At 43.9% G+C, this 15,561-nt stretch overlaps 1 protein-coding gene across 7 annotated transcripts in view; it reads right to left on the reverse strand.

Moving 5' to 3' along the window:
* Positions 1–15,561, reverse strand: part of rb1 (retinoblastoma 1) — a 295,784-nt gene that overhangs the window by 29,354 nt on the left and 250,869 nt on the right. For all 7 annotated transcript variants that reach the window (XM_086006459.1, XM_086006458.1, XM_086006457.1 and 4 more), the window contains 7 exons: positions 12,448–12,566; positions 12,070–12,251; positions 7,324–7,475; positions 3,898–4,002; positions 2,666–2,779; positions 1,852–2,015; positions 484–514 (listed from right to left, as the gene is read on the reverse strand). In XM_086006459.1, coding sequence (XP_085862585.1) covers positions 484–514; positions 1,852–2,015; positions 2,666–2,779; positions 3,898–4,002; positions 7,324–7,475; positions 12,070–12,251; positions 12,448–12,566 — 867 coding nt within the window. The remainder of the gene's footprint in view (positions 1–483; positions 515–1,851; positions 2,016–2,665; positions 2,780–3,897; positions 4,003–7,323; positions 7,476–12,069; positions 12,252–12,447; positions 12,567–15,561) is intronic.

A 15,561-nucleotide genomic window follows, 5' to 3' on the forward strand; every position in this document is an offset into this window, starting at 1 on the left:
GAATGGGGTACTGCTACTAGAATTCCAGTTATACTGCCTGATTATTGTCATGAGCTAAAATAGAAAGTGTCAAATCACGATTGGACATTGCTGAGCTTTTATGTTTGTTGACTTGAGATTCAAGCCTAGGCCTGCAGAATGGGATTCCAATGTTGCTAGACGTATGCTGGGTCATTAATGCACTGGATGTCTGACTAGAAAATCTTGTGTTAACATCTTTACTGAAATGACCAACATCAAATCATAATTGCCAGGGGTACAGAAAAGGTCATTACATCAGCTAACTGTGTGAATTGAGTAATCAAATAATTCTATGGTAAGTGCCTATTAGTTTTGTTATGCAGAGAGTTCTAGGCATTTAAAGGCATTCCACAGATATTTTACATTTTAAGAAATTAATTTGGACACAATATAGCACAAAATATTAAGAAGCTTTAATCAAGAGTTCTGCACAAAATATTGATTTGAAAAAGTACCACTCACCCCAAATGGTTCACCAATAGACACCAAGATCCTGTGAAAGCAAAAGAAGTGCAGATAATATATAGGGGGCATGAAATTATAGATAGTATATAAAGAGAATATATAAAAATAAAGATAGTATACAGAAGGCATAAAGATATAGATAATATATAGAAGGCATACAAATAGATAGAATGTAAAGCAACTATATAACATTGTATAATATCTATAATATAGAGAACATATAGAGGGTATAAAAACTGAAATAAAGTACATAAAAATACATATAGTGTATCTATAAGATGGTATATAGTATATATAGAGTATTTCTAAACATCTAGATACCATAGAGGGTATATCAAATAGAGAATGTATACAGAGGGTATAAAATACAGATATTATATAGAGGGCATAGAAAAATAGGACATTTTATATTGAGCCAATTAAAAAAATTAATTGCGTTCACTGATAATGGAAATAATTTAGCTATTTTATAGCCCATTTCTGTCAATTGTTTTTATCAATAAAATCACATAAAGGAGGGATACCTGTTCGTTTAATGTCACCTGCGTAAAAACTACAGGAAACTTTGGTTTATCCGGAGATTAAAAGTCCGGAAAGCTCTATCTATCGGCAAAATTCAGGAGCCGTTTCCTATAAGTTTTTTTACTTCTCGTTGGTTTTTTTTTCCCCAGTCAGGCTCTGCAAGGTCTGTAGCTAAGCAACAGCTTCAGCTAGAGACGCTTTTAAGCTGCAGCCGACTGTTTTGAAGCTGTTGCAAAGCAACAGGGTTTGTTGATTCACACGGAGCTGAAAATCTCCGTATGTTTCAACATTAGCGCTGGTTTGTCCAGCAGTTTTGATGGAACGGCAACAGCTCGGTCCCGTCAGTGCCGGATCTCACAAAGTTTCCTGTAGTGAGGGGGTTTAAAAGGCTTCTGCAACAAGAAAAATAAGAATGGCTGGTGTCTATCTGTAGTTATATTCCTCAGTCTGTCCGAAAATTGTCCCCTGGTACTTTTCAGAACATTTCTCAGTCGATTGCCCCAGGTTCTTCATTTGCTAATCTTTAAATATTAAGTAAAACATTATTAGAGGCATTCTACCTTAAAGAAAAAGTGGTGGACAAACCATTTGTGCTCATTTTAAAGCCCATAATGCAATATGAACATCATTTGAATGAATCACTGCCTAACTTGCATGTTTACTTATATCATGATAAAATAGCACATAAAGAGAAAGGCCAGACACTATCGGTAAAGGCAATGCACCTTTCATAAGGCAGCAGTAACATTACCTTTTGGGCTGCATTTGATCTCAGTATCAGAAACGCAGACACAGTACAAGCTGCGGCTCATGTCCTATGACTTGAAAGCTCAATATGCTCACCGTGTTCTTGGGGTCATTTTCGTGGGAGACAGCAGTCCATCAGTTTTGTACGGACTCTTCAGCGGAGACACGTAAATGTTGTTCCCACCTGGCATACGCAATGGAGAGCTTGGAAAGCCAAACGAACTTCGAGGAACATGAGGAATTGGTGAGAGCGTCGGTGGCTGTTTGAAAGAGATATTAAAGAACAAGCTCACAAACAAATCTAGAATCATAAGAGCACAGAAGGAGGCCATTCGGCCCATCGTGCCTGTGCCAGCTCTTTGAAAGAGCTATCCAAGTCGTCCCACTCCTTCCCCATGACTCTGCATATGTGAACATTAAAAAAATCCCATAATATTTAGTCACTTTGTCATTTTTTTAATATTAAGCTATATCTTTCAGAAGGATTTAGGTAGACATTTTGGATTTTAATATCAATATAGTACAATACAGAGATAAAAAACTAACATTATACCCGTATTATCAATTCTTAAGTGGTTGAATCTAAATCCCGTTGCATTATATTTAACAGCAAGTGGACATACATATGTTGCAGTACAATAAAATAAAAACTGTACTAAAGTAATGGAGTAATCATTTCTCACCAAATCTAGAGAGCGGTACATTTTGAAAGGTATTAGAGAAGAACAGTGGATCCCAGTCAGTGCAGACTGCAATAATTCCTTGTCATTTCACTTCACTCACAAATATCAGGAATTGTATTGAAAATGTCAAGAATAATTAGCTACTCAGCTGATACATGCAAGGTCATGTAATGCCCTCCCCGCTATTCGGTGTAGAACTATATTAGTATAATAATATAGTTACTTACGCGGGTCGAAGCATACTGCAGGATGTTGGTTTTCAGCCTCTGCATGAACACCAGGTTGTAGAAGCCTATAATGGAATCGTACTGCCCTTCTTTGATCAGCACATGTTTGAAGGTCTTAAGGAGGAAGAAAATAAATTACTTAAAAGTTTAACTTACAGAAATAGCTTAACTAAGTGCCATTGTCCTAATGCTTCAGTAGAATTTGTCAAGGCTAAATACTTGAAGAGTTAGTGTGAAGGGTTTGCTGAGAGAGGACCCATTGTTTGGAAACAGATGTTATTCAGAGGTGAATCAGCGGACATCAAGGACACCAGATAAGGGCCCGATGAATTAGGTCATTAGCTGTCCCAGATCCGCAATTCCACGCCGTGGCTGGAGAAACTAACCTCAACGTTCAGCCCAAAGCTTAACCAGCTGAACGATAAAGATGCTGCTGGGTCATTTTTAGTTTCTTGTAACCCATAATCTACAAAGATTAGATTTTGCACTGAACCAGTATTAGAGAACCACATGAAAGCATTTTTATATTTTCTTGTATATTTGCTTTAAAGAGAGAGGACAATGAGGATGATCCCAGTCAAAGTACATTGAGATATGATGATAGATACTGTGTCTTAAGTTTTGATCCGCTGGAGGGGTATAGACTTAGAGAGGACCAAATTCAGGTCTTTAAGCTTATTAAGGGCATTGATGACATTCAGGTGCATAGATTGTTTGATGTGATGGTTCCGGGTAAAACTAGGGGCCACCCATTTAAATTGAGGAAGCAGGGAGTGAGGCTGGATGTGTGAAAGTTTTATTCTTTCTCAGAGGGTGGTGGACATGCGGAACAGCATTCCAGAGGTGGTAGTGAGGACTGACTCCTTGCAGTCCTTCAAGAAGGGAGTTAGATGTAGTTTTAGAAAACTATGAGAACACAGCAGAGGGAAGGTGACATTTTGGGTAATAACCAATGGCTCAGGCCCTCCTGGGGCTTGTCCATCGGCTTTAAGGGCTCGGAGAAATACTTTCAACAGGATTCCTGAATTGGCTACAAGTCTCTGTTTTTCTGTCACCCTGGCGGCGGGGGGGGGGAAAAAGAGGATGGGGACACGGGGACAAGCCCAGCAAGAAGTGGGGCAAGCACACATGGGTTTTTCTTGTCTTGAGTATGTAACTTTTTTGGAGGAGGGGGGTGAGGGAGTGCAATATAAGCCCAATAAAATAAAAGGTCTGCAGCTTCTTTGACTTACCTCTTGACTTGTATTTGGCAAGTCCTTGTAGGCAGTAACGATAGTCTTGAACCTAAGGTCGATACTCTTCACTTTGCAAATGGCATACATGGAACACATCATTATCTGTTAAAACACAGTTAGGTTAGTTAATATACACAACACAACCTGTAGGCAAGAAGCTCAAAACAAGCTTACAACTCATATTTCTCATCAAAATATATTTGGTTTTCGGTTATATACACTGCTCCTTCGCTGTAACATGCTGTTGATGAGAAATACTGTATTATAGTGAGGGAGTAGAAGGAAATAACCCAGCAGCTTTTAGGATCACTTCTGCTTAGTCCCCATTTTATTATGAATGTCGTGCATTATTACTGAAACAATTAAAAAGTCAAATATTACATAGATGTTTAAAGGACACAAGTTCTCACTTTGAGACTCGATAAGTCAATCCACAGTGCAGAGGAAAATTAGATTTCTATTTAAATACTGCTTCCATAAAGATGTAAACTTATACAAGACCACACTTCCAGTAAGGATCAGGGGATGGAATCAGGAGCAGGAACGCCAGTAAACTTCTCTCCTTCCAAACCTTGGGGGACTGAGGCCAACTGTAGCACCTCACTACTGTGCAACTGAGGTAAAGCTAACTGAGCCAAGAACAGAGATTAAACTCTGGGACCGTCCTTGGTCCAGTGCCACAACAGAGTCAATGTATCCACGGAGCTCATGTTCTTAACTTGCATTCCTTACTGTTTACTAAATCCTGGTGTAATGTTACTCAATTGTTAAATAAATACATTAAAATGGGGGGAAAGGCAATGAATTTAGAAAATGAATGTGTCGATCAATGTGCTTTAAAGAGGTTTCAGTGCTAAAATTTACAAATTTAAGTCCTTACTCAAACAAAATATAGAAGCTTCTAGAAACCACACTGCTTCAATGCAACACAGTAAAGAGACTCGCCATACTCCATTCTTATGATTTGGATGGCCACCTATTATTTTTGCTGGAAGGTTGGAGACATCCCACCCATGTAGTGTTCTCTCAGTATCTGACTGTGGAAGCAGTGGCCTTGATCGAGGTTTGGAGATCGATTCCAAAGGTGAGGAAGTCAAAAAAGTTAGAGAAATCTCAGATGACAATCAAAACTAATGACTACAAAAGGAAGAGGTCCTGGGTGAAACTACGGGGAGGGGAAGGGGGGCAACCTGCTCCCAGGAGGTGGTTGGCTCATTTAAATATTTTAATAGGGCTACATGCCTGAGATTTTTTTTTCTGTTCCAGCTTTAACGGTGGATGGCCGGGTTTCCTGGGCCATGGGAAACCTGGCAGCTAAAGGAAGGCTGCATGGAACAGGCAAGTGATTTTCCAGCACTGCTTGTGGGCCAGGAGGAGCAGGAGTGCTTCCCCCGGCCCATCAAGCAAGCCTGTTCACCTCCCCAGCGATCGGAGAACCCCCAGCGATCCGATGCCCTTCCAATGTTCTCACTGGACCGCGATCTCCATGGGACCCCCTCGATCTTTTCCCTCCTTCCCGATCTCTCTGGCCCCTTCCACAATCTTCTCCAACCTCCACCGATCTCTTTGCCCCGCCCCCATCGACGACCTCCCCGACCCCCAATCTCTCCTGGGCCCCCCCCTCAATGGCTCCCCAACACCAGATCTCTCCTGGTCCACCCACTGATGCCCCCACCCAACCCCCAATCGCTCCTGGTCACTCAATCATGTCCCTTCCTGACCCTCGATCTTTCCTGGTCCCCCCACTGATGTCCCTCCCCAACCTGCGATCTCTCCTGGACCTCCGTCAATGTCCCGACCCGCGATCTCTCCTGGTCCCTCCATCGATGTCCCCCCAACCACTGATCTCTCCTGGCCTCCCATCGATGTCCCTCTAACACCAGGGGGTCGATTTTCATTCAGCAGTCGGGTTTTAGTCCCGCCTACATCGACGTCCGGCCAATCCACGCGATTTTCCCTTGATTGACCTTGCTGAGCCTGCCCAGTGGGCTCAGCAGGCCAATTAAGGGCCACCCGGTAACAGGTGACGTCACAGACTGAAATTTCATCTGTCAAGAGGTCTTGACAGATGAAATATCAGTGTTTCACAGCTGTTTGAAGCTGTCAAACACTGACAATCTGACTTCTAACCTGAGTCCTTCTACACAGACTCAGTTAGAACTCTCACCGGCAATGAAAGCTGAAGGCTGTCACTTTTGACAGCTCGCAGCCATTTTGCTTTCAGTGCCGGCTGAGTGATGGACTCCCGAAACCTGGAGGAAGAAAGGCTGTTAAGGTAAGTACAGGTAATTTAAACTTCTTTACACACTTTAGACACACCAAACACAATTACCTTTGCACTCATGCACCCATCACTCACCTGAACACCAACATCGCGACCCCTCCAAATCCTTCAACCCGACGGCCTGCCTGCTCCAACCTGGCGTGGTTTGGAGCCGTCGGGAATTCCACACAACACTCCTCAAAATAGGGATTAGGCTAAAAACTGCCCGTTAACTACCTGTTAACAGGCAGTTAATTGGCACTAATCCCTTCCCGCCTCGGGTCGGCGGGTCCCAGTGCGGGGCGGGTACCCGCCTCCTGTGAAACTTACGTGGAGGCGGGTTTTAGGCAGGATGGTGTCGGGACCCCCGAATTCGGGATTTTTGCCCCCCCTGCACGCCTAAAAGCCCGCCTCACGGCACACTGAAAATCAACCCCCAGATCTCTTTTGGCCCCCCATCAATGACCCCAACCCCCGATCTCTCCTGGTCCCCCCCATCGATGTCCCCCCAACCTTTCCTGGTCACTTCATCGATGTCCCCCAACCCCCAATCTCTCCTGGTCCCCCCAACCCCAAACTCTCCTGGTCCCCCCATCGATGTCCCCCCGACTCTTTCCGCTAACATCAGGGCCAGAATCTTGAAAATTATAAATGCGTGTTCAACAAGATTCTTTAGTGAGTAGCCGAGCCACAAGGACCAGGAAGGTTCTGTGTTCTCTCTCTGGTCTGTGCTGAGTTAGCTGATCTCAGCCAGGCATCAGTAGAAGTGCCACAATAGGCCTCAGCACTCTTGGTTAGGGAGAGGGAACATTATCCGGGGTTCTCAATCATGATCACCATCACATGCTACAAGGATAGTGTTTGACTGTGATGTCCCTGCAGTTAAATGATCTGCTAACCCTCAGCATCAAGGCTCATACATGCAGTAATTTCTGAGTGGACCAATGAGGACTCTCCTCGCAGTTTTCTCTCTTGTGGGGAAGCATGTGGCCTCTGCTCAGTGTTTCCCAACAGCAAGGAAGCTGCAGTTGGGAGTTCAGAAGTGAGGAGCATCACTCATGTTCTCCACTCCGTGAGACATGGAATCAGTGTTCCAAGCACAACAACCCCAATGGAAGACAGTTCCATCATCTGTAGATGAACTAAAGAGCACGCAGTACCTGGTCTAAATGTCTGTCTCTCATAAGTTCATGCTCATTTCCTAATGTGTGTTGAAAGAGTGTCCATATTATAGCTTCCAGCTGAGGGTGGTCAGACGGTAGATGAAGATGATTGCAGAGAGTGTTCAGTCGAAGGTACGCCAGTCGATATACTGCACAAATAATGCATGGCAAGAAAAAAGCCATTTTAGTTTAGTGCTCAATACACCTTCCATCAAATATAACTTTTATTGTCTGTAGAATCGTAACAAAACCACCAAAAATGTCTTAATATAATTTTTTTTATTCGTTCATGGGATGTGGGCGTCGCTGGCAAGGCCAGCATTTATTGCCCATCCCTAATTGCCCTTGAGAAGGTGGTGGTGGGGAGTCACCTTCTTGAACCACTGCAGTCCATGTAGTGAAGGTACTCCCACAGTGCTGTTAGGGAGGAAGTTCCAGGATTTTAATCCAGCGACTATGAAGGAACGGTGATATATTTCCAAGTTGGAATGGTGTGTGACTTGGAGGGGAACTTGCAGGTGGTGCTGTGGTGTAAATCTGTGATGTAATTTTGAGTTTAAAACTACTGACTTGAAGAAATATATTCTACATCTAAAACAAGAGAAAGTTTCTTGCGTACCTTTTGGTCTTTCAATATGTTCCTCTTCACATACCAATGGATTAGCCAAGTCATCCAGCTGGAGAACCTATTGGTAGGGATTGGACTAATCTATTGGATTTTAGAGGATAACTGAATGAGGAAGCACTGATGGGATCCAAACAGGGAATGAAAAAAAAAACATTATTGGGTGTAGGGTCTCAGTCTTTAAATGGACAAAAAAGAATGCAAATATCTTTTGGATGAAATTGCCTTGGCGAGAAGCCTTACTCAACTAAGCGAAGCTGTATAAATGATTACAATGGTGTAAGCCCTTTGTGAAACAGGAGGTCAAACCTACTTGTACAAAGCATAGCACTGAAAGTGAAGTTTGAAAGTTGGATTTTTGGTTGAAATAATGACGCTAGTATTATGGTCAAATGGACTACGTGTGTAAGCTAGTTCACGAAAATAATTTTTCTTCCAGACAAAAAGCTGAAATTCCTGTTGATTATTTCACCTCAAACAGCTTTACCTTTTTTCTACTAATGCCAACTTTTCCTGTAAAATTATAGGAACTAGGAATTTCAGACCCCAAGATAGTATTGGATTACCCACAGAGGGCCACTAGCTTTAACCTTCCAGCATGGGCTTTTCAAAAGTCAGTCTGTAGGAAAGAGATAAGCTCTTCTACATAGGGGTGATTATTTCACAGTCAGAAACCCTTTTAAACCTCCAATCTTTAAAAAGCATTATGAATAACATGCTCCTGGTTAATTCATTGCTTGTTAAAGATCCTAATGAAAACCTGGAGAGTTAGGCCTATCCAACACATCAGTGGGTATGAGGGGGCCGGGGGTGGAAAAGAATTCGAGGACAACCTCCAGCTGCTGTGTTCAGTCAGTGTCAGGGGTGCATTTTTGGCAGGTGGAATCTCAGGAACCCACAATAACCAGGCCCCCAAAATGGCATGTATGCAACTGTGTCTGTTTTTCTGTCAATTCCATTTATCTGCCTCGGCCTCTTGATTCTCTTCTCATTCCCTAGGTCTCAGCAAAATAACGTCAGGAGTTTTTTCACTAGAGAGGAGACATTTGCATTCACAGATATTGGACCTACCGTTGATTATATTAGCAGTTCTCAAACTTTTCTTTAGTTGGCCTTCACAATTTCAAACTTTTTTTGGCTGCCAGCACCGAACCAAGAATTCTGATTGGCTCTCACACACCTCTAGCTAATGATGCTGGATCAAGTAAATCTGGAAAAAAAGGTCTCAAATCTGCCAGACTGCCATCTCTCTCGTTCTCTCCTGCCTCACTTATTTTCTTTGGGTTTAAAACCTTGTGTTTAGTAAACATCCCTAAATATTAGAGAGAATTCAAATTCTAGTCAGAAGGTTCCAGTCCCCCATTAATGTTTTAAAAAAAAAAAATTGTCCCCACAGCATTCTAACACTAAAGGAAGTCATTGTATTTTTTAATACACCTACTGAACGTTGTTGTAAAGCATGGTCCTTGGAGTGCAGACAAGCTAGTGGGACAGCAGAGGCAGGCTGAGGGAAGTAGGCAGGATGAGATAAAGCCCGAAAAGAGCACCCTGCTGTAGTCCTTGTAGAATAAAACAATGTACCTGTGGTAAACCACTAATCTGTCTGTACAGAACATGTCTGGGCATGCCTCAGCTGGCTCCGCCCCTGGCTCCACCCCTAAGCCCAGGTATAAAGGTGATTGACCTCCAGTCCCCCTGGCTTTAAGGATCAATCTACCAGCAGAGGCATGCTCGTATTCTTTTGTTAATAAAAGCCTACTTGTTATAAGTTTAACTCTTAGTCTTCTGGAGTTATTGATGGCGCATCAATACCCATATCACATTGAGATCGAATGCAAGTGAGTCATGGAAAGCAGCACATTCACTTGCTCATGCACCAGAGCCCAGGCCTCGTGTGGGGAATGGAGAGTCAGAGTGCAGTATAGGTCAGGCAAAAGCAGACCGTGTGTTATACCTTATTCAAGGGTATGACAGCGTAATGGTTATGTTATTGGACTAGTAATCCAGAGGCCTGGACTATTAGTCCATAAATACTGTGACAACAAGAGGTTAGAGGCTGGGTATTCTGTGGCGAGTGTCTCACCTCCTGACTCCCCAAAGCCTTTTCACCATCTACAAGGCATAAGTAAGGAGTGTGATGGAATACTCGCCACTTGCCTGGATGAGTGCAGCTCCAACAACACACAAGAAGCTCGACAGCATCCAGGACAAAGCAGCCTGCTTGATTGGCACCCCATCCACCACCTTAAACATTCACTCCCTCCACCAGCGGCGTACCATGGCTGCAGTGTGTACCATCTACAGGATGCACTGTAGCAACTCGCAAAGGCTTCTTCGACAGCACCTCCCAAACCCGCGACATCTACCACCTAGAAGGACAAGGGCAGCAGACACATGGGAACACCACCACCTCCAAGTTCTCCTCTAAGTCACACACCATCCTGACTTGGAAGTATATCGCCGTTCCTTCATCGTGGCTGGGTCAAACTTCTGGAACTCCCTCCCTAACAGCACTGTGGGAGTACCTTCACCACATGGACTGGAGCGGTTCAAGGCGGCGGCTCACCACCATCTTCTTGAGGGCAATTAGGGATGGGCAATAAATGCTGGCCTTGCCAGTGACGCCCACATTCCATATAACAAATTTAAAAAAAGAATGAGTTCAAATCCCACCATGGCAGTTTGAGAAATTGAATTCAGTTTTTAAAAAAATCTGGAAATAAAAATCTGGTGCCAGTAAAAAAGTGACCATGAAGCTGTTGGATTGTTGTAAAAATCCAACTGGTTCACTAATGTTCTTTAGATAGGAAATCTGCTGTCTTTACCCAATCTGGCCTATATGTGACACCAGTCACCCACACCAACATGGTTGACTCTTAACTGCCCTCTGAAGTGGGCAAGCCACTCAGTTGAATGCTGGCTTTGCTAGCAACGCCCACACTCCGTGAATGAATAATTAACAAAAAATTCATGCTGCAGAGCCACATTGGAATGTAGTTCCGAGCAGTCGAAGGCACTAACTCCTGATTCATAATGTAGCACAGTAACATTAATGGGAAGAGAATTCATGGCAACAGTGCCAAACAAAGGTTGTTCATCTCCAGTCACCACCTCTTTCAAAGCTCTCCCTCAATGTACTTCAGTGGGGTTTCCACTGGCTTTGAGTCCTTTGGGGATAGTTGAAAAATTGATTTTCTTACGAGGTAAAATGTGCGTGCAAAATTATAGAATAGTAGAGTGCAGAAGGCCATTCAGCCCATCGAATCTGCGCCTACTCTTAAGAGCAATCCAATTAGTCCCACTCCCCCGTTCTTTCCCCATATCCCTGCAATTTTTTCTCTTTCAAGTATTTATCCAATTCCCTTTTGAAAGCTACTATTGAATCTGTATCCACCACCCTATCAGGCAGAGCATTCCAAATCCTAACCACTCGTTTTTCCTCAGGTCGTCTCTGGTTCTTTTGCCAATCACCTTAAATCTGTGTCCTCTGGTTATCGACCCTTCAGCCATTGGAGATAGTTTCTCTTTATCTACTCTATCTAAACCCCCTTTCATGATTTTTTTTATATTTGTAATTTTTTCCCCACCATCTTGGAACCTATTTAGTACAGTAAAAGAAAATGACCTGTAAAGGTCAGCCTCTAACTGTATTGCAGAACCACATGAAAACAATGCCCACTCCCATTAGTGGCTGCTGCCGTTAATGTTGGACCTGCACCACAATTTGTACTGCACATACTGATACAAAACAGCAACTAATGAAATATAAAAGGCATTAGACGCATGTATGGTAGGGACATTTTAGTTGAACTTTAACCTCCCACCCGGTGTGACATGACACCATCAGGCAAAGGCACCAGAAATAAATAACCACTTTCAAGTGTTTATACTGCAATGAATGGGGAAAGAGTTTTCTCAATACCAAACTACTTTTAGCACATATGTTATACAAAAAAAAAATCTTAGGACTTTATTATACACCAAAGTTATACAGTACAACTGTTCTGCTACCACCTTAAGAGCTAAGCCATTGGATTGAACAACGTTATGGCTAATTCTTATTTTCCCCCCAGAACTATTACTAAAAGCGCATGAAGAATATTTATGCACGGACTTACCTTTTTTGTAGAAGAGGGAGAGTGAGGTAGATTTCTGAGGTTTTTGCTGAGGCTGGGGCTGGGGCTGGGGCTGGGGCTGAGATTGGCCAGAAGATGGTGTCTCGGTTTTTACTTGTTGTGTGGGAGCTGCGTGCACTGTACTGGACCCTTTTTTCCTTGGGGATCTGACGGGGGAAAGGTAACTATGGACAAACAGAAGATGCCAAAGGTGACTGAGTTGCTCCACTGAAGGTGAAAATAAATTCATGTCAATGACGCATATATGTAATGAGAGTACTTTAGATTACATGTCTGTGACGGTTTGCTTCGACAATTTCCAGCACGGAATACCAGTTATCAGCCATAGCCAAGCAGCACATCCTCTGTACATATACTTACAGGTCTGCAGCCGTGTGGCTGTGCTGGAGAGGTTGCTTGAGGGTACTGGTGGGCTCAGGCTGATCTGGCTGATCTTCCTGTTCTTTTTGCTGCTTGAGTATGTCGAACAAAGGCGAGTCCTGAAAGTAACAAACAGAGTGTGCATGAAAAAAAAATCTAAATCTAAACAAATCCCTACATTTTTGCACAATTGCCATTGAAATAGTGCTAGAATACAAGGTGGGAGGAATGTTAAAGGGGATGAGGAATGAGCAGGAGTGTGGGATTAGACTAGGTGAGTCATAGATTGGATGAGCCGAACTGCACTGTAACATTCTATGACTTTCCAAACAAGAGAAACCCACTCAGCTTGCCCCGTTATTTAGGTCCAAGTACAGGCCCAACTCAGATTATTCTCATCATCTTTCTGCCTTGCACAATTAAACATCTGCAAAGAAAAACACTATCGGGAAAATTTACTATTAGAACGGGCTGGAGTCATACCTAGCACAAAGGAAGATGGCTGTGGTGGTTGAAGGTCAATCATCACAGCCCCAGGACATCGTTGCAGGAGTTCCACTGGGCAGTGTCCTAGGCCCAACTTTCTTCAGCTGCATCATCAATGACCTTCCCTCCAACACAAGGTCAGAAATGGGGATGTTCGCTGATGACTGCACAGTGTTCAGCGCCATTCACAACTCCTCAGATAATGAAGCAGTCCATGCCCGCATGCAACAAGGAAGTGGCAGGTAATATTCACGCCACACAAGTGCCAGGTAATGACTATCTCCAACAAGCGAGCTTCTAACCACCACCCCTTGACATTCAACGGCATTACCATCGCCGACTCCCCCGCCATCAACATCCCGGGGGTCACCATTGACCAGAAACTTAACTGGACCAGCCACATAAATACTGTGGCAACAAGAGCAGGTCAGAGGCTAGGAATTCTGCGACGAGTGTCTCACCTTCTGACTCCCCAAAGCCTTTCCACCATCTACAAGGCACAAGGAAGGAGTGTGATGGAATACTCTCCACTTGCCTGGATGAGTGCAGCTCCAACAACACTCAAGAAGCTCGACACCATCCAGGACAAAGCAGCCCACTTGATTGGCACCCCATCTACCACCTTAAACATTCACTCCCTTTACCACGGGCGTACCGTGGCTGCAGTGTGTACCATCTACAAGATGCACTGCAGCAACTCGCCAAGGCTTCTTCGGCAGCACCTCCCAAACCCGCGACCTCTTCTACCTAGAAGGACAAGGGCAGCAGGCACATAGGAACACCACCACCTCCAAGTTCCCCATCCAAGTCACACACCATCCTGACTTAGAAGTATATTGCCGATCCATCATCATCGCTGGGTCAAAAACCTGGAACTCCCTACCTAACAGCACTGTGGGAATACCTTCACCACACAGACTGCAGCGGTTCAAGGCGGCGGCTCACCACCATCTTCTCGAGGGCAATTAGGGATGGGCAATAAATGCTGGCCTTGCCAGTGACGCCCACATCCCATAAACGAATTTTAAAAAAAGAAAAGCACTAATCTTCCAATAGATTAACAAGAGAAACAGAGCAGTCTCTGTGAATAGATTTTCTATTCCCAACCCAGTACAGACATTCCTCAAAACTTTACACACTTGCAGCAAATTCTACGTATTCCTTACGCTTACAGAACTAAATGAATGGAAGAGAAGGGAGGAAGTAAAAATTTAAATGTAAGAGAAAAGAGACAAAAGGGCGAGTGAGGGCAGAATGAAAAAGATTTAAAATTAGAGTGCTCCTGTAAGCATTGCTCTAATAAAATGCATCAAAACATCAATGGTATTTTGAGCAGGGCAGTGGTGCAGTTTGTTAAAGCAGTCAAGCATGGCCCGCAGAGTGGTGGGGTGAACTTTTTACTCTGTTGAGCTGCTCAGTGTCACTGCAGTGGGGAAGCAATGAGTAAGTGAACATCATAGTATCATACAGCACAGAAGGAGGCCATTTGGCCTATTGTGTCTGGGCCGGCTCTTTGAAAGAATGATCAAATTAGTCCCACTCCCGCGCTCTTTCCGTATATCCCTGCAAATTTCTCCTTTTCAAGTATATTTCAACAACTTAGTTATATCGCGACTTTAATGTAGTGAAACGGCTCAAGGGGCTTCACAGGAGCAATTATCGAACAAAATTTGACACCAAGCCACACAAAGTTGCTAACAGCTTGGCCAAATAAGTAGGTTTTAAGGCATCTTAAAGGAGGAGAGGGAGGAATTTCCAGAGCTTAGGGTCTAGGCAGCTGAAGGCTGCCAGTGTTGGAGTGATGAAAATCGGGGATGTGCAAGAGGCCAGAATTGAAGGAGTGCAGAAATCTCGGTGGGGTGTAGGACAGTAGGAGGTTACAGAGGTAGGGAGTGGCGAGGCAATGCAGGGATTTGAAAACAAGGATGAGAATTTTAAAAATCGAGGCATTGCTGGACCGGGAGCCAATGTAGGTCAGCGATCACAGGGGTGATGGGTGAACAGGAGTTGGTGAGAGTTAGGATACGAGCAGCAGAATTTTGGATAAGTTCAAGTTTACGGAGGGTGCAAGGTGGGCGGCTGGCCAGGAGAGCGCTGGAATAGTCGAGTCTGGACGTAACAAAGGCATGGAGGAGGGTTTCAGCCAATGTGCATCGAAATTTTGTTTTGTGTGCAGTACCTTCCCGATTACTGTGCAGGCGCCCAGCTTAGAGGGAACAAAGGTTTCAGCAGCAGATGAACTGAGGCAGGATCAGAGGTGGGCTATGTTACGGAGGTGGAAGTAAGCGATCTTGGTGATGGAGAGGGTATGGGGTCAGAAGCTCAGCTCAAACTGTCTGGTTCAGCCACAGACAGTGGCCATGCAGAGGAATGGAGTCGGTGGCTAGGACCGGAGACAATGACTGTGGTCTTCCTAACATTTAATTGGAAGAATTTTTGCTCATCCAATACTGGATGTCGGAGAAGCAGCATGACAAATCAGAGGCTGTGGAGGGGTCGAAAGAGGTGGTGGTGAGGTAGAGCTGAGTATTCAATTCCCTTTTGAAAGTTACTATTGAAGCTGCTTCCAACACCCTTTTAGGCTGTGCATTCCAGATCATAACAACTCGCTGCGTAAAAAAAATGTCT

The sequence above is a fragment of the Somniosus microcephalus genome, chromosome 14 (assembly GCF_052327205.1).
Source record: "Somniosus microcephalus isolate GS21.2 chromosome 14, FLI_Smic_1.0, whole genome shotgun sequence".
In the NCBI taxonomy this organism is placed as follows: Eukaryota; Metazoa; Chordata; class Chondrichthyes; order Squaliformes; family Somniosidae; genus Somniosus; species Somniosus microcephalus.